At 40.7% G+C, this 23,090-nt stretch overlaps 1 protein-coding gene across 1 annotated transcript in view; it reads left to right on the top strand.

Moving 5' to 3' along the window:
* Nucleotides 1-23,090, top strand: part of SUSD3 (sushi domain containing 3) — a 329,743-nt gene that overhangs the window by 191,652 nt on the left and 115,001 nt on the right. The window contains exon 2 of the mRNA XM_068253639.1: nucleotides 12,687-12,875. Within this exon, the coding sequence (XP_068109740.1) occupies nucleotides 12,687-12,875 (189 nt within the window). The remainder of the gene's footprint in view (nucleotides 1-12,686; nucleotides 12,876-23,090) is intronic.

Raw genomic sequence — 23,090 nt, 5'->3', positions numbered from 1 at the left:
GAACATGTATACATGAGAAGTTCAAGACCCTGCAATCACGACACCCAGCATACAAGTACAAATACATATTTAGTTAAACCAAACTAAAGTCTCTTTTAAAAAAACACCACCGCCCATACCGCTTCAAAACGATCCTCCGTTCCTCTGATCACTTTCACTTCTTCCATCGGTGTCCATTGCACCTGCGTGGCCCTGGCTGCACTTGTAAGAGATTTTCTCTTACTGCGCCTGCGCAGGACGCTCCGGGCCACGGGAACGCATTCCAGGATACACGTGGCCAGGGCGCAGTGGTCGTCGAATTAGAAGTCATTAAGAAAAGTGATCCCTGGCAGGAGAACGTAGGATCGTTTTGAAATGGCCTGGGCACAGGTCGGCTGCAGGGAGCTGGCAGAAGCCCCAGGTAAGTGCCCAATATGGTGCAATATTGTCAGGTAAAATGAAGAGTTCAATACAATTTTATGTGTATATACTCACAAACACAGGTTACACATAGGCAACCACTTTAAAGTGAAATATAACCCTGCATTTCAACTTTGCTCTAAAACATTATTTACAGCATATTATATGCAACCAGCATTTTTTTTTTTACTAGACCAGCATTGGAAGGGTTACACACAGAGCTTTAAAGTTCAGTGAATATGCCCGGAAGAAGCCGCTTGTAGCGGCGAATCGCGATGGCCTCCACACGCTAGTCCCTCCGCTCAGCTGCCGGCCGGTAAGCCTTCCGGTAAGTTCATCTTTCGCATCTTATCTCTCTCACTGGGCCCCATTCGGCCCCTACTATTCGGAATTCCGTTGCACCTCGGACACTGGCACCTACTTCACACCATTTTTCCTCACTTGGTGCACTTCACCTCTACAGGTTGGTTCACTTCCAATCTCGGATTTTCCCTGCATTCACCCCTTCACTTTTACTTTGCTACTGGCTTGCAGCGGTATATCTACATTATAGATTATTTATAATACGCGTTCACTATTGCAACCACTGAGCATTTACAGTGTAATATTTGAGGGCATCATCCATTCTGTGTGATTGTTTTTAACTGGTTTTAATGTTGTCATGGTTTGAATAAAGGCTATTTTTTGTACTTCAATTCCTTGTGGTGCGGTTTTTGCAGGGCCAGCTTCTTTTTCTTTTTGTCTACATTGCTGCAGCTATGGCCGGCCTTTCTGCACACAATGGGTGTTATATTGCCATATTATATTAGCCTTATACATAATATTATTTTTTGATGGTGCTTGTCCACTTCTCCGGTTTGTAGATACATTTAAGTAAACACAATTTAACAAATGGTGAATGTTACACACTCTCTGGCTGTCCTCCAGCTCCTGCACAGTCAGAGAGTGTGTGTCACATTCCACACTTGTTACCCCCTTTTACATGAGAAATCTATTCCTTTTCACAAACAGACCATCAGGGGGCGCTGTATGACTGATATTGTGGTGAAACCCCTCCCACAAGAAACTTTTGAGTACGTACTCCTGGCAGTTTCCTGTCTGTGAACCTTGCTGCATTGTGGGAAATAGCTGTTTACAGCTGTTTCCAACTGCCAAAAAAGCATGCAGCAGCTACATCACCTGCCAACAGTAAAAATGTCACCATGTACTAAATGTCAGAATGTAAATCAGGGATTTAAAAGATTTTACAATGGGCAAACACTGACTAAATAATTTATACATAATTATTGTAAAAATGAAGCACTTTTTTATTACATTATTTTCACTAGAGTTCCACTTTAAGTCCCATTCTGAGTCTGAATGAGGCAGGCTTTGACATTAACTAATATTTGCTTAGTGCAATCCCACATTTAATGAATAAATGAAACTTTTTTATAGTGTTTTTTCCTTCGGCAATTATTCGGCAATAAATGTTTAACATACGTTTTTTAATAAAACATTTTTTTTGCAGTTATCTCAAAACTATGCGGAGTTTGAGAGAGAGCCCAGATTCTTGAGCTACTACTTTTACCTACTTGGAATACCTTATGAGAAATGTTGTGCTTTCTTAGTAGACTTGCAGACTAAAATGTTATGGTTTATAAATGTTTCAAACATGAGGCTGAGACTGAATACTTAATCTAAACATGGAAGTTTTCCTGCTTTTTGACGCTGATACAAGATGAATGAAATGAAGATGCCTCATCTATGCCTTGTAGGCAGTGGTGTAGCTTAAGACCTCAGGGCCTGATGTGGAAGGTGGACCTGCTCCCCACCCCCCACTCTGAATTTAATACCGATATTTTACGATCCTTCTTTACACTTCAATAGTGGAATATCAATACATTTACCGTTATTATCGGCTTTCCTGGGAACGACCAGGTTTCCAGGCGCCCTTTTATTATGTATGCATTAGAACCTCCCTCAGGTACCAGTATTAAAGTGGGATGAAACTCCACATTAACTATAAAAAATTAAATAAATCATCCATTAAGAAATTATTTAGTTAGCTGTTGTTAATAGTGTTCTCTGTCAGATTTAAAATAAATTTGATATGAAAAAAGAAAAGAATATGTCTGCTGGTTTATCATTTTTATTGTTTATCAGTGATGCCAAAAGTGCTAGCTCAGTATAAATGTACTGCTCATTTTACAGATCACTGTCCCTCCCACAGCAAACATCACCTAAATAACAGGCTTACATCACTGGGTAAACTGTTCAAAGGTAGGGGGGGATTCAATTACCTTCTGGTCGTAGTGTCCTTATTTTATCTGGAATGGGAAATTTCTGTTATTTGCATTTTGAGATAAGTGTTACTGTACTTAAACAAAACAAACACACAGACCAGGTAAAAAACAAAACAAAATTAGGGGACATACAGGGACCTATTTTAGAAAAAAAGGAATTTACATATATATTTAGAACACTCATTTTTTTAGGCAATTTTATATTTTTGGCTATTACAACCCCCTTTAACCACTTTACCCCCGCCCGTACGAATTTCTCCGTCCCTTTTTCCATCCTTTAACCCCCAGGGACGGAGAAATCCGTACTTTCCGCGCTCCCGCCGCTGCCCGCGCTCCCGCTCGCTCTAGCGCGCACTCCCGCCGGTAAACACGCCGCCCGCCGCTCGCCTGGAATTCAATGAACGGGAAAATCCATTCCCGTTCGTTGATCTAAGCCCCACAATGATCCTCTGCTGCTCCGCTGAGCAGCGCGATCATTGTGAAAAAAAAAAAAAAACTCTGAGGCAGGGAACACACTTGCAGGGCCGTTTTCCCCTGCGTTTCCCAGGTTTACGTCGGGTTTCGCGGTCGCGTCTAATGCGTGCGTTTTTTCGCGTGCGTTTCCGCGTTTATGCGATTGCATGGCATGTAGTGCCATGCAATGTGCGGGAAAAAGCAGAAAACTGTGCGGGTACAAAACGCGGAAAAAAACACGAACGCAAACGCGCACAAACGCATGCGGCACAGCGTTTTCTGAGCTAGGCTATTAATTTCAATAGCCTTTAAAATCATGCGCGTTTTGCAGTTCGCGGCAAAACGCGCAAAAACGCATGTAGTGTGTTCCCTGCCTCAGCCTCCTAGTACTTCCTGCAAGGGTCCGGAAGGACGCTTGCAGGTTGTATTAAACCAAAAGTTACTGTTGCCATCTTGTGGCCAAATAGTAAATTACACCCTCAACATTTTTTACATAGAAATAAATTAGTGTTACACAAAAAATTAACTCCTTACCTCCCACACTCCCCAATTTTTTTTGTAATAAAAAAAAAATAAAAAAATTTACAATTAAAAAAAAATACATAAATAGTTACCTTAGGGACTGAACTTTTTAAATATTTATGTCAAGAGGGTATAACACTGTTACTTTATAAACTATGGGCTTGTAATTAGGGATGGACGCAAAACTGAAAAAAATGCACCTTTATTTCCAATTAAAATGTTGGCGCCAAACATTGTGATAGGGACATAATTTAAACGGTTTTATAACCGGGACAAATAGGCAAATACATTTAATGGGTTTTAATTACAGTAGCATGCATTATTTAAAAACTATAAAGGCCGAAAACTGAAAAATAATAAAAAAAAAATTCCCACACTTTTTCCTATTTTCCCATTAAAACACATTTAGAATAAAATAATTCTTGGCATAATGTCCCACCTAAAGAAAGCCTAATTGGTGGCGAAAAAAACAAGATATAGTTAATTTCATTGCGATAAGTAATGATAAAGTTATAGACAAATGAATGGAAGGAGCGCTGAAAGGTGAAAATTGCTCTGGTGGTCAAGGGGTAAAACCCCTCAGTTGGGAAGTGGTTAAAGAAAACCTGGACTGAAAATTAAAAGTCAAAATAAACATACACATGTCAAACTTACTTACTTGCTGTGAATGGACACCTACAAGAGTATGGGCCCGGTCATGAATATTATTTCTGTCAGCAAGGCAGCTACAGTCTTACCATCTTTCTATCCCATTCCTCCCTGCTCAGTGTGTTATTACATTAACCATTTACTGTAACATCTCCTTCACCCACCCCAACCAAGCAGCTGCATCCGTAGTTGGCAGGAGAAGACAACTTTGAAAACCTAGCCAGTAACCAACTAGGTAATAATAATAATAAACAATAAGGAAAACATTTGATACACAAAACTTTGTGCATTGCAAACTATATATGTTACAATAATTTGCCACACTTAACTAGAAAAAAAAAATCAATAAATGTCATTTTTAATATGTTTTATTTCATGTAACAGTGCAGAAACATGTACAGGCAATTAACCTTATGAAGCCACCAAAAGAGCAAAGGATATTGTCAGAACAGTATAATCGTTATTTATGTAATCCATGATTGGCAGCAAGCACATAAAAACAAAAACAATGAAAAAAGCTGTAGCAGCACATGGTCTTAATTAGTGGTGGGTAATATTAGTTTAATTCATAAATCTCCCACAAATACATTGAAATTATTATTATTTAAAGGAGAGTTACATTCTTTTTTTATACGTTTCATCAATTTGAATGTCATTACAGACAGCATCAAAACCATAATGGGCTTCATTCAAAAAGCGGTGCTAACCTAGTTAGCACGCCTAAAGACTTTTGGGTGTGATAAGCATTGCACTAAGTAGGTTAGCACCACTTTGAGGGAAAAGCGTTTAAAGTTTTACACGCGCAAAGTCCGGTGCGAGCAAAACGTCGCACAGGGTTTAATGGCGTTGCACGCGTTTTACGCGTGTAAAACAGTACGCGCAACACTTTGCTCAAGATTTATTTTATCACTGGGCTTTTCACCAGCGTGCTAACAGTTAGCACGGCTTTGTGAATCTGCCCATTGTTTATTTAACCAATTATATCATGCCATGTATAGTGATTAACAGTGCAGCAAAACAGTTCTGCGTCACAGCATCAAACATTGTCAGAAACATATTCAGCTTGACTTATGAAGGAGCAATTTCAATAAATGCCAGTGAATTTACAGTATACACATCCAGCCATTTTACCAGTATTTATGCAACTGATGTAGTGCAGTTTGTTACCTAAGTAACAAATGCATTGCCAGTGTAAGGCAACTGCAAGCAGTGTAAAGTACTTCACAGTGGGGGAGCTAAGGAGCTGTGGACCCCATTGCAAGTTTTACAATGGGCCCCCCCCCCCAAGCACTCTATACATAACAATTGATACGGCACACCAAAACCTGCCAATGGCAACTTCAGTGTCAGAGGTGCATGATTACCACTATTCTAAGTATCTATAGAAGTGATTATTATGAGAACAGGACCAATAGAGAGCTAATACTGTAGTTGAGGGAGTGCCCTTCGGGGCCCCTCTGGCCCAAAGGCCCCGATGCGGTCGCAACCTCTGCAACCCCTATTGCTACGCCCCTGGTACTTCATACTAGCGATGCATGCATAACCTAAGTAACGTAAGATTTACTATGTGTACCAACGTGTATAAAATGGCTGTGGGCTGTGCAATTTTTCTGACGTTTAGTTAATATGCCCCAAAAATCTATGCATTCAGTTACAGGTAAGATTTTTTTTCTTTCATGGGAGGAAATGCATTCAAGACTCTATATATTGTATTATATTTATGGCTATTATTTATTATTATTTATATGGGTATCCAAGTGTCCAATTCAGGTCATGCTGCCATTTTTGTATATTTCTTTTTACCTAAAACATTTTGTAAAAATATGCGCTTATAGAAAATACATTTTGATTACATATTACATACCAAAAAGTGCTTTCTTGAGACTTAGGTGTAATGTAATATTTCATTATCATAGATATTGGCTTAAATGCTTTGCAGTGATACTGACTTTTTTTCAAGTAAGCCAATGATAACCTCCTTTAAATGGCTTTTGGTTATTTCCTTTTGGACTCAATCTCTCCTGCAATGTATCTCACTAATCCTATCCTACTAATATAATAAATGGGAAAGTTTGGATGTTTGGATGTTTGGATGTTTGTTACTCAATCACGCAAAAACGGCTGAACGGATTTGAATGAAATTTGGCACACACATAGTACACTACCTAGAATAAAATATAGGATACTTTTTATTCCCATAACCAAAAAGGGGACGGAGACAAATACAAATTTCACTGGAAAATGTAGACTGCAGCCATTCTTACACTGTTAATGGTAGGGTTCTCAAACTTTGCACAGTTGGTCGTTAGGTGACTGGGATTAATATTCAGAAAGGTGGGTGGAGTCTATAAAAGCCAATCAAAATTCACCTATTGATTCACCTATTGATTTTCAAGGGGAATATTTACATTGCTGCCATTCTCGCACTGTTGATGGCACAAGCCTCAAACCTGGTACAGTTGATCATTGGGTGACTAGGGTTTAATTTCAGAAAGTGGGTGGAGCCACAAACAGCCAATTAGATTTGTTTCATTTCAATGCAAATTATTGATGCCAAACACCGCAAAGCTCACAAACTTGGTAATAGAGTCATTGATTAATTGTCCGTTAGGGTTAGAAAAGTAGGCACAGCCAACACCAGCCAAATACATAAGCGGGCAATGTCGGGTCATAAGTGGGTGGAGACAAATACAAATTTTACTGGGAAAATGTAAACTGCAGCCATTCTTACACTATTAATGGCAGGGTTCTCAAACTTTGCACAATTGGTCACTGGGTGACTGGGATTAATATTCAGAAAAGTGGGTGGATCCTATAAAAGCCAATCAAAATCCACCTATTCATTTTTAAGGGGAATATTTAATTGCTGCCAATCTTACACTGTTAATCACCTGTACCTGGTACAGTTGGCCATTGGGTGATTGGGGTTCAAATTCAGAAAAGGGGTGGGGCCACTTCCAATCAGATTAATTTTATTTCATTGCAAATTATTGATGCCAAAAAAGCTCACATACTTGGGCATTAAGTAATTGTGTGTTAGGGTTAGGAAAAGTGGGCAGAGCCAACACTAACCAAATACATACCCGGGCAACGCAGGGCGTCCAGCTAGTATTATATTGTGTGAAAGTTTGGATGTTTGTTACTCAATCATGCAACAATGGCTGAACAGATTTGAATGAAATTTGGCACACACATAGTACATTACCTGGAATAACATATAGGACACTTTTTTATTTTTTTACTTGTTTCATTTCAATGCAAATTATTGATGTCAAAGACCGCAAAGTTCACAAACTAGGTCATTGAGTAACTGAGTAATTGGGTATAAGGGTTAGAAAAAGTGGGCAGAGCCAACACCAGCCAAGTACATACCCGGGCAATGCCGGGCCATAAGCTAGTACAGTTATATATATATATATACTCTGATTTGAGGTAGATAAATTATAGTGTTTTATATCATCACTTTTTCTTGGGAGTGTGAACAACAACCCTTAAGAATTTGTCAGGGGATACCAGTGCGGGATGTTGTTTCTCCTCAGGTTTATACTAGCAGTGGCCTATAGCAACCTGGCTTTGTAAATACCTTTTTCATATATTCATTAACCAAACACATTATAATAGCTCACTATTGAGCTCTTTGTGTTTTTTGTGTTAATAACCTTCCCGGGAACCCCAGAAGAAGCCCCAATCACTGGTGTAACAATAGGCCCTGCAGCCCCTGTGCTCCCACGGGGGGGGGGGGGGGGGGGGTGCTCATGGCCGTTTTGTGGGGGCTGGAGGGGTGGCAGCATGAGGGGAAAGCCTTGGCCACAGTTGGCGGAGAAAGGGGAAGTTCCCCCCCCCTCCCTCACCTTGGGGCCCTCCCCTCTGCGCTCCCCTCCAGCTAGTTACAGTGTGGGCAGCGGCAGGCAGATACATACCTTCCGTGCGTTCCACCACATACTCCTCGCTCTAGCGGCCGACGTCACTTCCGGAAATGAAATGAAACGGAAGAAGGTATGTATCTGCCCGCCGCTGCCCACACTGTAAGTAGCTGGAGGGGAACGCAGAGGGGAGAGCCCCGAGGCAAGGGAGAGGGGGGGAACTTCCCCTCTCCCTGCCGACTGTGGCCAAGGCTTTCCCCTCATGCTGCCACCCCTCCAGCCCCCACAAAAAACGTCCACGAGCGTGCCCCAGGGGTGGGGGGGTGGGGGGCGGGGGAACCCGCTCTGAAATTCTGCAGGGGGGGCCCGGGGGGGCCTAGTTACGCCCCTGACCCCAATAGTCATGTTTTTGCATGGTGTAATTCAGAAAGGGCTTAAAAAAATCACTTTGCCAAACCATAGGGGGAAAAAAACTCACTAACTTTTTTTTATACTCCTAAATTTATTTTTTACTGTTAACAGTCTGTCATCCTTCACTGAGACAGCATCCACTCACTACTCCAACATAGTCTCTGCTGAAATAAATTCAGCTGCCCCCATACCAACATTTCACCCCTGCCACATCAACAGACAGCCCTGGTTGACAGAACTTACTAAAAAATAAAAGCCAGGTTGGCAGAGCATCGGTGGAGAAAAACACTACTTCAGAAGACTTCCTGCATTACAAAAATAGTGCTGCACCAGCTCAGGGACACCCTTTCCCTTTCAAAGCAGTCATACTTCTCACTTATTTCTTTACAGTCCCATATAACTCTAAAAACCTTTTAGCACCTTCAGCTCAGTCCTCTCTATTACCCTCCAGTCTCACTGCTTCCTTTTGCTTCCAAACTGATGTAACACCACATCTACTCAGAACTTTCTTATTTTCTCTCTGCCAACACTCTGTTGGACCCCTTACAGTCTGGCTTCCGATTTCAGCATTACACAGAAACAGTCCTCAGACTGCTCACTAAAGTTGCAAAAAAAACCTCATCATTGCAAAACCCAAAGGCCAATTTTCTCTTTACTAATACTACTTGACCTTTCCACTGCCTTCTACAATTGTATGTGTAGTATGGATAATGAATAGAACATTAGTAGCAAAGAAAAGAGTCTAATATTTTTATTTTCAGCAATATAATTTGTTTTTATAACAATGCATCATACTGTCACAGTTGCAGTTTTAAATCACACTCTATCTTTTCTATCTATCTTATCTAAGCAGAAATAATGACCCTTTGAACTGTCCTTCAGTAAAACCTTATCTCAAGCTGTCTCTCACTGTTTCTTGGTTGTTTAAGTGCTTCAGAAAACAGGACTATTCAGCCTAGTGGGTCAAATAGCTCAGAGAAGCTCTTTTGCATAGATAACAACTGAACGTTTTTTAACTCTTCCTGTACTGGAAAATAATATGAGACTTTTCTTTGCTACTAATGCTACTAATGTTCTATTTCTTACCTGCACTACACATACAATTCATTATCTCATAAGTTTATTTTTGCTTCTGATTTGCTTTAACTACCTCCTGCTACTTCCATCTCAAAACATTTCCAGAATTCGTCCCTTCCTGTCACAAGAGGCTACTAAAATGCGTGTACATGCTCTAATTATATCCTATGAGGCCCAGATTTTTGTCACAGGAGGCTATAGGCACAGATGTCCTGGCACCCTAAACTTTGCCCTCCATGAACCTACAAACCCCCACCAAACCGCACCGCAAGTGTGCTGGCTGTCCCAGCTGTCAATTCTCCCTTACTTTTCTTGCCCGTCATAGGTAGCTACAAGTGCCCCTTAGCATTAGGTAGCCAGAAGTAGCTTCAGTATTAAGTGGCTAGAGGTGCCCCCAAGTATTAGGTAGCTAGAGGAACCTCAGGATTAAGTAGCTAGAGGTGCCCTGGGCCCTGACTGAAGGGAGAGCTCCTCAGTGGATTGCTGAGAACAGGGTGAGTAACCGCTCATTTACATTCTCATCAGGACTCTGCATAGGGAAGGGGGGAGGGAGGCCCTCGGGGAGGGGAGTGAGCCGCCTTTCCATCATCAGGCACCTGTAGGCCCATGCCTACAGTGCCTTATGGTAAATCCGGCCCTGTATCCCATCTTGTCTACTGAAGCACCTAAAATCAGACTGCCTTATTCACCTTTCCACCCGCTCCTCTGATGCAAACCCTCTATGTCAATCTCTCCATTGGTTGCCTATTACCCAAAGGATCCAGTTTCAACTCCTCATCCTATCATACAAAGCTCTTCATAAGTTGTCACCTCCTTAAATTTCCTCACTTATCTCCAGATACCATCCCACACAGAACCTTTACTCCTCCCAGGAGACCCTCTTGTCCTCTAGCTTAGTCATGTCCTCTCAATCCCACATCCAGGACTTCTCAAGAGCATCACCTCTCTTTTAGAATGTTCTGTTTTGAAAGAACATTTGAAGATTTCCAGTCTTGGAGCATAACAACTGGCTGTCAGTTGTTATGCTCCAAGACTGGAAATCTTCAAATGTTCTTTCAAAACACATCCATACAGACAAGCCTATAATTTGCTATAGGTAGCAGTGGAGGCTTATTGCCTCATACTTTGTTTCCTTCCCTAATATCTCCAGCCCACATTCTTCCAGATTAGAAGCTTGAAAAGCATAGACCTCCTCCTTTCTTATTCTAATGTTATTTATCATATGAATTTGCACCAGTATTGGTGATATTTAAATGTTAACATGTTATTATTATTAACAAAATAGGAAAGTGGTACAGTGTTTTTGCAATGTGCAGGAAGTACTGTAGTGTCAGATAAGGAAGGGGCAGTGCTGTGGATCCAATTTACTGGTTTCCAATTAGGGAAAAACATATACTTGTGTTATTTGTGGAGTATATGATTTTGACTAGTGGCTTATGAATATAATGGCCTCTGGCTACCGAATACTTGGGGCACCAATGCTACCTAATGCTGAGGGCTCCAAAGAACCAGTAGTTAAAGAACAAGCAACACCCATGCTAACCTAGAAATAAAAAACACACATATAAGTAGATAAATACTACTTCTACTTACAGTACATAACAGATGTATTGTGCTATCCACGTAATGATTCCTGTGAATTTTACAAAGGAAAAGCAGAAATCCCTAGTCTAGGCAGGGGCCATCTTGCCAAGCTAATGCTGACATCATATCCTTCCTGACTCTTGTTTTCCCCCCACCCTTATCTTGCTCATTGTGTATTCATTAGCCACCCCCCTCCCAGAGTCTTTTTTTTATTTACACATCCAATCACTGAGTCACCTCAGCCTTGCTTGTAAACACAATTGATCAGCTAGGCAGGGAAATAAAAGGAAGAGGAGGAATATATTATAGATAAAGAGAACTCCCAGCATTCAAAAGACTCCCAGCATTCAACTTTTTGGCACTGTTTGGCACTAGGGCCAGTGCTCCTAAAGTATGTGATAACTCCAAACCATAACAGCAGAAAAAGTTCTGAATGCAGGATTAGCAGCTTTATTACTTAATACACTCAGACCAGTTGCTGTTGAAATTTGATTTTTATGGTGACAATGCCGCTTTAACAGAAAGCTTCTTTGAATAACCAACCGATCTAGGCAAGCTAAGAACATGTTTTTCGCTAAAGCATAATTCCATTTTTTAGTCATTTTAGTTTTGAAAAGCATGGAAAAGAAATGATTGTCAGAAATTATTTCCCCAAGCTTGCTATCTTTGGTACCTCCTTGGACTTTTGTGAAAAGAAGTCACTAAGGATGCTATCTATACTTTTGTGTAGGTAGCTGAGGTGGGATTTAATGTTTTTCATTTTCAAGCTGCATAAATGGGCCAACTAAATTTGCATAATTATGCATCAATTCTGAATGATCTGCATTTCATTGACCATCCTTCATCTATGCCAGTCTATCCTAATGATGAAATGTTGACTATAGCCGCCCTTATGATAGGCGACAGTGAGAAAAATCAGTGGCAGAGAATTAGTGCCAGTATCTACCACTTAGTAATATCAGGACCTGCAATTCTAAAAAATGCCATGAAGCAAGTGAGTGTGTAGCTTTCTCTCCTGTGCAAGATTTTTAGTAGTTAAAGTTAATCTTTACATAATCTTGTTTTTGTATAGCTTTAAACACACACTCACCAGCACATATTGATAAAATAATTTTCTTTAAGATGAAGGGTTTTCCTAATGTACAATTTTTAGGTCAATGGCCTGCAGTTTAACTTTCTATCTAATAAAGAAGAAAATTGTGATAATGAAAGAGTAACCGCAGCAGCGTGCTGGTCACAGTGCATTGCCTGCTTCTGTAGCAGGAAAAAAGGATCAGTGAATATACCGATTGCTTTACAGACACTTTCTGCTTCATGTAGCATGAAACTGTCTAGGATTACTTAGAGCTGACCTCTTATTTATGGCGTACACGCTCAGCCTCCTGTCTATCGATTATCTGAAATCCAGGCAATCATTGTTGCTCTTCTCTATGCTTTTTTCTAGGTCAGTGTAAAAAGATTGTTCCGCCCGAATCCGGCTCCTACCACATTGTGCACGGAAATGGCTCTTCAGTGGGAACTGTTATTATGTTCCAGTGTTCTGCTTCTTATCAACTGGTCGGTGAAGGGTTAACCACCTGCATCTGGAAGGGTAACAGCACCTTTTGGACGTCTGGAGCTCCAATGTGTAAACGTAAGAGGCCATCTTTGCTATACATTTTTTTCGAATAACTCTAATTGTAAGGCAACGGAGAAAGGTTTAAAGTAAAACTCCACTTTCATTAAAAGTTGCTACTAACATATACTAGTACTATTATTACTCTCATATTTTATTATTATGAACTCTCTCACTGGATCAAGGTATCTTCTTTTCATAACTAGAAATATATGTAAAAAACATCAGTTAAACAATTTTGCTGGTACTTCAGACAGGTGGTGCCCGTTGCACAATTAGCAAGACCGGCATTACTTTGGTAGGTACCTAAGTGTTGTGCATGATGGGTACATCTGAAAATGGCGCAGGGAGAAAAATGGCGCACCGTTCTGCCGATAAATGTATCATAAAACGATATTTACCGTTTTAATGTAAATTTCGTTTTATGCTACATTAATGATTGCAGAGCGGTGCGCCATGATAAACATGCGGGCTAGCATAGGCAGCGGGGGCTGGGGGAGAGAGGCAGCGGGAGACTAGAGGAGAGAGGCAGCGGGAGACTAGAGGGTATAGGCAGCAGATGTATGCAGAAGCATACGTTACCTTATCCTGGGCCAGCGATCGCTCCTTCCCTCTGCTCCTTCCATTCGTTTGCTGTAGTCCCGCAGCCGGCCAATCAGCATGCGGAGACTGAAGCCACATGGTGATTGGCCGGCTGCAGGACTACAGTAAACGAATGGAAGAAGGGAAGGAGCGGAGGGAAGGAGCGATCGGCGGCCCGGGACAAGGTAACGTATGCTTCTGCACACATCCTCCCCGCTGCCTATGCCCTCCAGTGTCCCGCTGACTCTCACCTCCCCCGACCCCCGCTGCATTTTTGAACACTTATAACGCTATTTAGCGTTATAAGTGTAAGGAAAACTACCTGCGCCATTTTTTAACACTTATAACGCTAAATAGCGTTATATAATGTAAGTCTATGGGGCGCCCTTTGTATTCCCCTGGCGCTGTGCGCCATTATTAACTGTCACGGTGCATGATACCCTGGCAACGTACGCCAGAAGAACACAGAAATTGCCATAAGCTATCTGTAACCAATATTTTGTGCATATGTATATGCCCCCTAGTAGTCATAGCTGTGGATGCTTTTTAAGCTAAGGAATGCATCCAAGCTCCTTTTTACGAGGATCGTCCAGAAAATAACAGCCATTTGCTTTTATTTGCCCCACAAAGTATTCTGTTTGCATAATTTATAATGTATCTGTCAGGTTAATCTCTTCTCACACTTTGCTGCTTGTCACTTGACTCCAGACAGAACACCAGTAACTGTTCAGCAGCATTAACATGAAGCCTCCATCCCCATCCCTCTAAAGCCCCATCTACACAGCACAATTTTCGGTCAGATCGACAGATCTATTAGATCATTTCCAACTGGTCGATTTTGGGTACTTGTCAAAGCAAAATCGATCAGAAACAATTTGGACATCTACTCACGATACAATTTCTTATCAGATCACTGGTCGATCTGATGGAAAGTTGTACCATGTAGAAAGGGCTTAATCTATAGGTGAGGTGTATAATGCTACTACAACAAAAGGATTAAAAAAACCTTGTAAAAAGATATGATAAATGCTTAAATAAAATAATTGATTATGTGGAGATGTAATGAGAAGATATAGGGTGTCTAAAGTAAAATACATAAAATGTTTCCTTAATTGATTAATTCAAAATGGCTGTTACTTTCCAGATGACCCTCATATTTGCAAGTGTAGAGTTTTCCATAACACTTTCCTTTGCTGATATATTCCTGCATCTTGACCACTTTGAAGAGCCTCGTCATAAACAATGGATAAGGGATCTTCTTTCCACAATGTGATGCAAGCTATACATTTCCAAAAGGGACTGAACTGAAATTGTGCTTCTTTGCAATTCCAGAAAGCACTGAAGGGTTGGTTGGACGTTGTTGTCACTAAAGATCAAGCGATGCTGGGGGCTTCTGTACACATGATAGATTTTCAGACGGTCTTTAATGGTCACTTTGGCAGACAGTCATCTAGCATGTGAACCTATCTTTAGAAACATCCATCTTGCTGCAGGAGTAATTAGATGCTATTAGAATAGAGTAGGAGATTGTTACTCATTTTCCAAACCTGGACTAATGCTGGCTCAGCTGAAGGTAAACGTGGACACTCTCATATCACATTATCTGCAAGGAACCCTGTTTTACGTAAGCTGAAATAAGGTTTGTCATCAACCACTTCACACCACAGGCTATTTTACCCTTACCGCCAAGAGCCATTTTTACATTTCAGTGCTCCTCCCATTCATTTGGCCATAACTTTATCACTGCTTATCACACCTAAGTGGTCTATATCTTGGAGGTTTTTTCTCCATAAATTAGGCTTCTTGTAGGCAATACTTATTTTCAATAATTACTTTGTTTTCTAAACAAGACAAATAACATTTATATTACGCTTTTCTCCTGACAGACTCAAAGTGCTTGAGGTGCAGAAACTAGACTGAGCTCAGTAGGCAGTAGCAGTGTTATGGAGTCTAGCCCAAGGACCCCTTACTGAATAGGTGCTGGCTTACTAAACAAGAAGAGCCAAGATTTGAACCCAGGTCACCTGTGTTAGAGCCAGAGCCCTTAGCCATTAGACTATCCAGACACTTTTTTAAGGAGAAACTAGGGGAAAAAATAAGAAAAATACACTATTTCTCAAATATTTTTTTTTAAAATAAACAATGCTACCGTAGGTAAAACCTGCACTTTTATCTGTCCATCACATTTAAATTATGTTACTAGTACAATGTATGGCAACAATATATTATTTGAAAATGTTTTCTGTTTTGTGTTTTTTGTTTTCTCACTGTACCCTGTCAATAATTACAAGCCCATATTTGCAAACATAAGAGCAAGTGCACTCACCTGCCACTGATTGACAGTAAGCACCTGCACATCCTGTTTGCTAGATCATGCTGCAAACTGGACATGTGTATATTATATATCCAGTTTGCAGCAACAGATTAATCCTTACATGTATAGAGTTGAAATGAAGGCATGCCCTTATTCTAAGCACAAGGTGCGTTTCTCTTTAACTATTGCAGTACATCTGTGCTCTGGGAAATTTCACCTGAAGTCCCAGGGACGTAGTAACACCTAAATGCATTACTTCCTGTTAGTGTACTAATAGTACACACAGGAAAGTAATATGCAAGGATATCTTGTGGTCAAAAAGTAAAATTACACCTTCACACATTTATTTTAATAAAAAGATCCACACATACACTTAAATTGAACCCCTTACCTTCCACCACTCTCCCATAGTTACCTAAATAAAGTATAGGCATATAAAAAATGACAAATACAAAAAACAAAAACATAAAAAGTTACTTTAGTTACTTTAAGCACTGAACTTTTTGAATATGTATGTCAAAAGGGTATAATAATGCTATTAAAAAAATCCACCTTTATTTCCAAATTTAAAAAAAAAGACAATTAAAAAAATACATAAATACCTTATGGTGCCCATACACGGTATGATAAAAAAAAATCGAATTTCCCATGTATTTGACCAAAATGATCAAATCGAATGAAATTCGAAAATAATCCTTTTTTTACATCAAGAGAAATGAACAATTATCCTGTTTTTTTCTATCAAAATCCGATCGGACATGTTGGAAAAATGTTTATATTGGATCTAATGAATGATTGAACAAAATGATCTAATAAAAAAAATGACAAAATTGTATCGTGTACGGGGATCATTAGCGCTGAAAGGTGAAAATTGCTGTGGTCCTTAAGGGGAAAATCCCTAAGTGGTTAACTAGTTAAAGCACACCACTCTTTAAAGAGAAACTCTGACCAAGAATTGAACTTTATCCCAATGAGTAGCTGATACCCCCTTTTACATGAGAAATCTATTCCTTTTCACAAACAGACCATCAGGGGGTGCTGTATGACTGATTCTGAGTACATACTCTTGGCAGTTTCCTGTCTGTGAACCTTGCTGCATTGTGGGAAATAGCTGTTTACAGCTATTTCCAACTGACAAAAAACATGCAGCAGCTACATCACCTGCCAACAGTAAAAAAGTCACCATGTAATAAATGTCAGAATGTAAATCATGGTTTTATAAGATTTTACAATAGGCAAACACTGACTAAATCATTTATACATAATTATTGTAAAAATGAAACACTTTTTTTATTACATTATTTTCACTGGAGTTCCTCTTTAAAGCACACAAATGATGAGAAAATATTTAATTTGGATTTGCTTTAAAGGAATTGTCAGGCAAAAAAAAAATGTGTTTCACTTACCTGGGGCTTCTACCAGCCACTTGTGCCCTCATAGTCACTCACTGCTGCTCCAGTCCCCCGCCATCAGCTAGTTTCGTTTTTGCTGACCTCGGGGTAGGCGGGCCGCATTGTGTCCATTTTTACGCATTCCCGCTGGTGCAGGAACATTAACACATTTTTTAATGTTAGCGGTGAAACGCAAAGCGGTCCGCCAACCCGAAGGTCGGCAAAAACGAAACTAGCTGGCTGCGGGGGACTGGAGTGGCAGTGAGTGACTATGAGGGCACAGGATGGCTACATAGGGCTGATAGAAGCCCCAAGTAAGTGAAACTCATTTTTTTTTTCTGCCTGACAATTCCTTTAAGCAACACTGCCAGAACAACCATTAGTTCTAGAAACATATACTGTGAATGTATACCGCTAAACTGAAAATTAATGTAAAGGAGTTTAGTTTCTTAGCCTGCTCTGTGATATATAAAGAAAGCCTGCCACACAAATGTCCCCCCATTGCCATTATTTCTATGGGCGCCTATGGCAGTGCCGGAAAATTTGTATTTTTGCATTTTTCTTTCTACGGATTGCCTGTGGGGGCAGTTAAGTTTCGCTGGGGGGGGGCTCTTAAACATTTACTGTGTTCACAGCGGATTCGTGTCCAGAAGTCTCTAGTGGATGAGACCCGTAGGGCAACTGTGGCATAGTACGACGGGATTGGCAGCTGTTTGTCACAATTAAAGCCGTGGATGTCCTTTAATGCAAGGAAAGCTTCAAGCCTCCTTTAAATGCAGATATAGAATTTGTTATAACTACTTCCTGTGGTAAAATATTACACAATTTAACAACTCTTACCGCAATGAATCCCTTTCTGACTAGATAGAAAAACCTTTTTTTCCTCCATACACAGATCATGTCCCCCTGTCCTTTGTACAAGCCTAGAGACAACAAACTCATCTGCCAAGCTTTTATATTGCCCTCTGATGTATTTATACATGTCAATCAGGTCACTCCTTAGCCGCCTTTTTTCCATGCTAAATAAACCCAGTGTTCCCAACCTTTCTTGGTAAGCAAGACCTTTCCATCCCAAAAATTAATTTAGTTGTCCATCTTCGTACCTGTTTTAGTATGTTAGTGTCCTTCCTATAGTGTGGTGCCCAAAACTGTATGCCATACTCCAGATGTGGCCTCACAAGTGATTTTATACAAAGGGAGTAGTATAGTAGCAGCATCCCATGATTTTATTTCCTGTTTTATGCTTCCCAGAATTTTATTTGCTTTAGCTGCTGCTGTTTGGCATTGAATATGGTTTTTTAACTTGTTGAGTATGTATGCTATTCTAAACTTGGCAGAGGTAGATGGCTAGGGCTGTCCCTTTCAAGAATTTAGTTTGTGTACAGTTGCCCAAATGCATCACTGAAAGATCCAGTGTGCCTAATTATATCATCCAAACGCATTGTTCCCTTTCTTACCCCACCCACAGGAGGCCGCTACACCATCGTCTCTCCTCTTACCTCTATAACAGCACACGCAGCTAGGCTGTAGTCTAGCAATGCATTTGTATAGCTCTCTGCCCTAACAATCATACTATATATGTATGCACCTCAATACCATCTTTCTCTGACAGGAACAGATGTGCAGATAAGCTGATTTGATTTAAACTTGATTTATCAGGCTGAAGGCCTCTGCCATCCGAGTTAGACAGACACAAACAAAATGGCATGGACACCATCAAGATCTTAGATTGAGGCTAGATTCACAGTGGGATATTGCGTTTTGATGCAACGTTAAAGTCGCACCACAAACATACAACGCAACACGCCAAAAAAGTCGCAACGCAGCGTTACTGTTGCATACAGCAGATACAGTAGAGCATACAGGCAATGAAAAGTATGCATCCAAGTCATTACTGAGCATGTGCAAACAGTCTAACGCAGCTAATAACGTGTATAACGCACTGCATGCAGTACTTTCACTTAATGTGCAGCAATAGACACTAACGCAATGTGTGCACTGTGAACGGCGTATTGATTTTTCATTGCAGCACGCTATTCTGCGTTAAATTTTGTTTTAACGTGCGACTTTAACTTCCCACTGTGAACTTAGCCTCAGAGACAATATTTCCAGGTGTAAACAAATAGCATACTACCATACACCTCCATCCACATTGCCTACAGTCACTGGTTTGAGTTCTTCTTGAAACTAAATGGGCCAAAATAGGTAGCAAAGATTATTCATAAAGTGCATTTCTTTCCTGCCTTGGTTTAGAATGTCTTGTGAGTCAGAAAAGTGTGTTAATCTTTATTGCAATGAAATAACAATTAGCCTGCTGCTGCCATAAAGCTGTGTTGCTCTAGGCTGCAGCCTTCATTGCCTATTCACAGATTGAGGTCTGTTAAGACCACAGTTCCTCATTGATATGTGCTTTGCAATATTACTTTGTGTGGATGTGTATCCTGGAAGGTGAAGTGGTTAAGCCTACTAAACGCACTTTAGTCGTTTGAAAAACCATACCAATGATATGATATACAGTAGATTGATATATTTTGTGATCTTCAAAATCATTCTCAGTTACGTTTACCTTTAAATATTTTGAATAAATTTAGTGTTTTCATGTAGAATGCTGATTAAAAGGCATAGTGATGATAGAAAGATGACAATTTGTATTTGCTGACTCACCAGCTCACTCTCCCATCTGTCTCTGCTGCCTGGTGATCACGACGCAGAAGGATTAGATGTAAAACAGTGCAATACTGTATGTGGGAGCTCAACTAAACTGCTCTCTAACAAAAAACACTAGAAATACGGTACATAACATTATTATTAAGAGTTTAGTGATGTGAATGTATCATCTGTGCTTAAATCAGCAAAACCTGCTTTGCATTTCAAAAAAAATAGATTTATAAAAGGTGATATGTTGATTTATGCTAGAGTATAAGGAAGAAATCCCCCTTAAAGAAAAACTGTATTTAGTACAAAAATTGGAAGGTGGTATTTTATTTTATTTTATTGAGTTTATTACACTCAATAAAACCACTTAAAAACCGTAAGAAACAGGAGGGAGCACTCCTCCAAAATTCCACTAGTCACCAATTAGGTTAATGCATCCCACGATCGCCCAGCCTATGCAAATCGTGTTTGCCACTCAATTGGTCTGGCCATGTGTGGACCCACCACCGACGCACACCTCAGAGGCCTCAAAAAAGCAGCTGCAAACTCCGTGGACCACACAAAAAAATTATGTGTAATGTTCAGTTGGACTTGTGCACAAATACACTTCAACATGTAACTGCAGTCAATCTTCCTTGCACTGGACTATTATTGTAGGCTCCCCACTTCTAATAAGAAGCTGCTGTTATGATGGAACTGTGTGTCCAGATATGCAGGACTTTATGCTGTATGTTGGAGTATTGGATGCTAAATGTGAATCCAGCCTATTAATGTCACAGATGTCTGCCAGAGTGCCTTACTACTAGCATTCCCCACACTGAGGTAACCAGTTATAATTCACGGCTCCCCATTTAGTGAATCTTCGGCGGTGCTTGTGCTGCCTTCCGCCTCAGCGTGGTGAACAGCCGTCTCGCCTTCCACGGTGCTCCAGCTGAGTTACCAGCCAGCTTCCGCTATCTGTTTGGATACTCCCACCGCGAGACTTGTGAGGTCCTTGTTGCGTACGCGTCCAGGGGTCACGATGTTCCTTTCTTTTTACTGATATACTCTGACCTTACTAACTCCTTTTTGAGATGTGGGGCCTTTCTTGCTGTCATACAGTATGTGGTCTTTCATCCACCAGTGCTTTTATCCTTTCATCTATCAACCTCATGTGCCAGTGCTTCTGTTACAGGTCTTGTAAACTGTGCCAGTGGGGACCATATGTTGTAACCAATCTTAACGGTTCTTTTGTTTTGTTATTTCCCTTCATTTCTCTTCTGTTTTTTATATTGTCTAATATCTCTACTCTTGACTTCTTCCTAATTCTTTCCTTTTCCTGTTCAAGCAAACTGCTAGGGTATCCTCTATTTTCCAATCTTTTTTGCAGATCTTCTGCCTCCACTTCAAAGTTACCATCTGCTGCGCAATTCCTCCTCAGCCCGTGGAACTGTCCACCTGGTATAGCTTTTTTCTGACTGGGTAGATGGTGACTTTTGAAGTGAAGCAGAGTGTTGCCTGCCGTGGGCTTTCTATATGTACTTGTTGTGAGGAGACCTCCATCCTTCTTAATTTTAAGGTGTAGAAAAGAAATTTCCTCCATATCCCAAACGTAAGTGAAACTCAAGTTTCTCTCATTTGATCCAAGTTAATCGACAAATTTGTCAAGGGTCTCCTTTGTTCCCCGCCAGACCAAGACCACGTCATCTATGTACCTCAGCCAGAGCCTGACATGCTCCTGGAAGAGGCACATAGGGTACACATTCTGACGCCCTTACAGTCCCAAATGGAGGCATGCAAATGCCGGAGCGCAGGATGCCCCCATTGTGACAGTGGCCTTGGGCGGTATAGAATACAAATCCGGCCCTGTGCAGGGCAAAGCAGTAAAGTTAGTTCAGGCCCTGCATATTCTGGCAAGCTGATGCAATTTGCACATTCTGTGCTTTTAAATTTGTCAATAGTCATTTCTGCTACCATTATAAGTCAGGTGCTGCTTGGTTCGAGCACACGCCTCTTATTTATCTTGTGCAACAACCACTTTTACCTTTCTACTTCCTTTCTATATAATTTCCCACCTCCACCACATTCACTTTCCCAGCTCTCTATTTCTCTTGCTTTCTCTCTTTGCTCACCTCCTCTCCCCCCATTCCCCATTTCTCTCTACCTCATCAATGCTCACAGTCTCTCTTTTCCTGGCCCATCTATATCTTTCTCTTTGCTCAGCCCCTCTGCTCATGTCTCTGTACATCACCAATTTACTCTCTCTCAGTGCCCTCTCCCAGTTTTCGTCTCTCTCTCACTTTTACTTATCATTTCTTATATAAGTATAGTCAGAGTCGGCCCTACCATGAAGCCACCATAATCAAACTATTCAAACCGCAAAATCTAGGAGACAGAACCGGCGATCGGCCCATCTGAATGGCACAGCACTCAGCGGAGCATAAATACTCAATCCAGCAGTGGGTCTTCTCCTCTTTTGCACTGTCTATCACCATGCAGCTGCATCTCTCCGTATGCTCCCAGTGTCATGTGACATGCATAAGGTGTCTACAGAGGATGTTTTTACTTGGTGATACTATTGTTGTACAATTACTGTGCCTTATTGTACTATTATTGTGTTTTTGTGCCTTATCGTACTTCTACTGCCTTATCGTACTATTACTGGGTTTTTGTGTACTATTTCTACTGTCCACTGTGCCTTTTTGTACCACTCCACCTCTACACTGAGCCATGCAAAGTGTCAAACCGAATTCTGGACACGACTCAGTAGTGCTTGGCAAAATAAAATGATTCTGATTCTGATATGCTGCAGAGAAGAGGACCTGGCACTGAACTAGGTATTCATGCTCTGCTGCATGCTCTGCTATTCATATAGGGGGGCACCCGTGCACCTCTTATAAGGGTGGATGGGGGGGACAGAATCTGGCCACACTTCCTACTGCGAGGAGGGGGGAGATACTGTCTGGACTTCTCTTTTGAGTGGGGCAGGGCTTTGTTTCAGACAGAAAAAGCCTACAGCCTGCTCCAAATACAGGTAATTTGTATTATTATTGCGCATTTATAGTAATGTGACCAAACAGGCAGTCTCTGAGCATTGTTATCAAAGTAAAGTTGTATCAGACAGGTATCATTGCTGTCCATTTACCTTTTTAGTCTGTATGAGGCAATGTATTAATGAATGATTGTCACATTGAGAGGAGTCTTAATCAACAGCTTGAAGTTGTTACCCGCATATAACCGTGACAGGCATGTCTGCCTGTGAAAGGCGTGTCTGTCTGTTATGTAAGATACACACACTAAAGGTTTTCTAAT

This window comes from Hyperolius riggenbachi, chromosome 9 (assembly GCF_040937935.1).
Source record: "Hyperolius riggenbachi isolate aHypRig1 chromosome 9, aHypRig1.pri, whole genome shotgun sequence".
Lineage (NCBI taxonomy): Eukaryota > Metazoa > Chordata > Amphibia > Anura > Hyperoliidae > Hyperolius > Hyperolius riggenbachi.
This window is presented reverse-complemented; position numbering and strand designations above follow the sequence as displayed.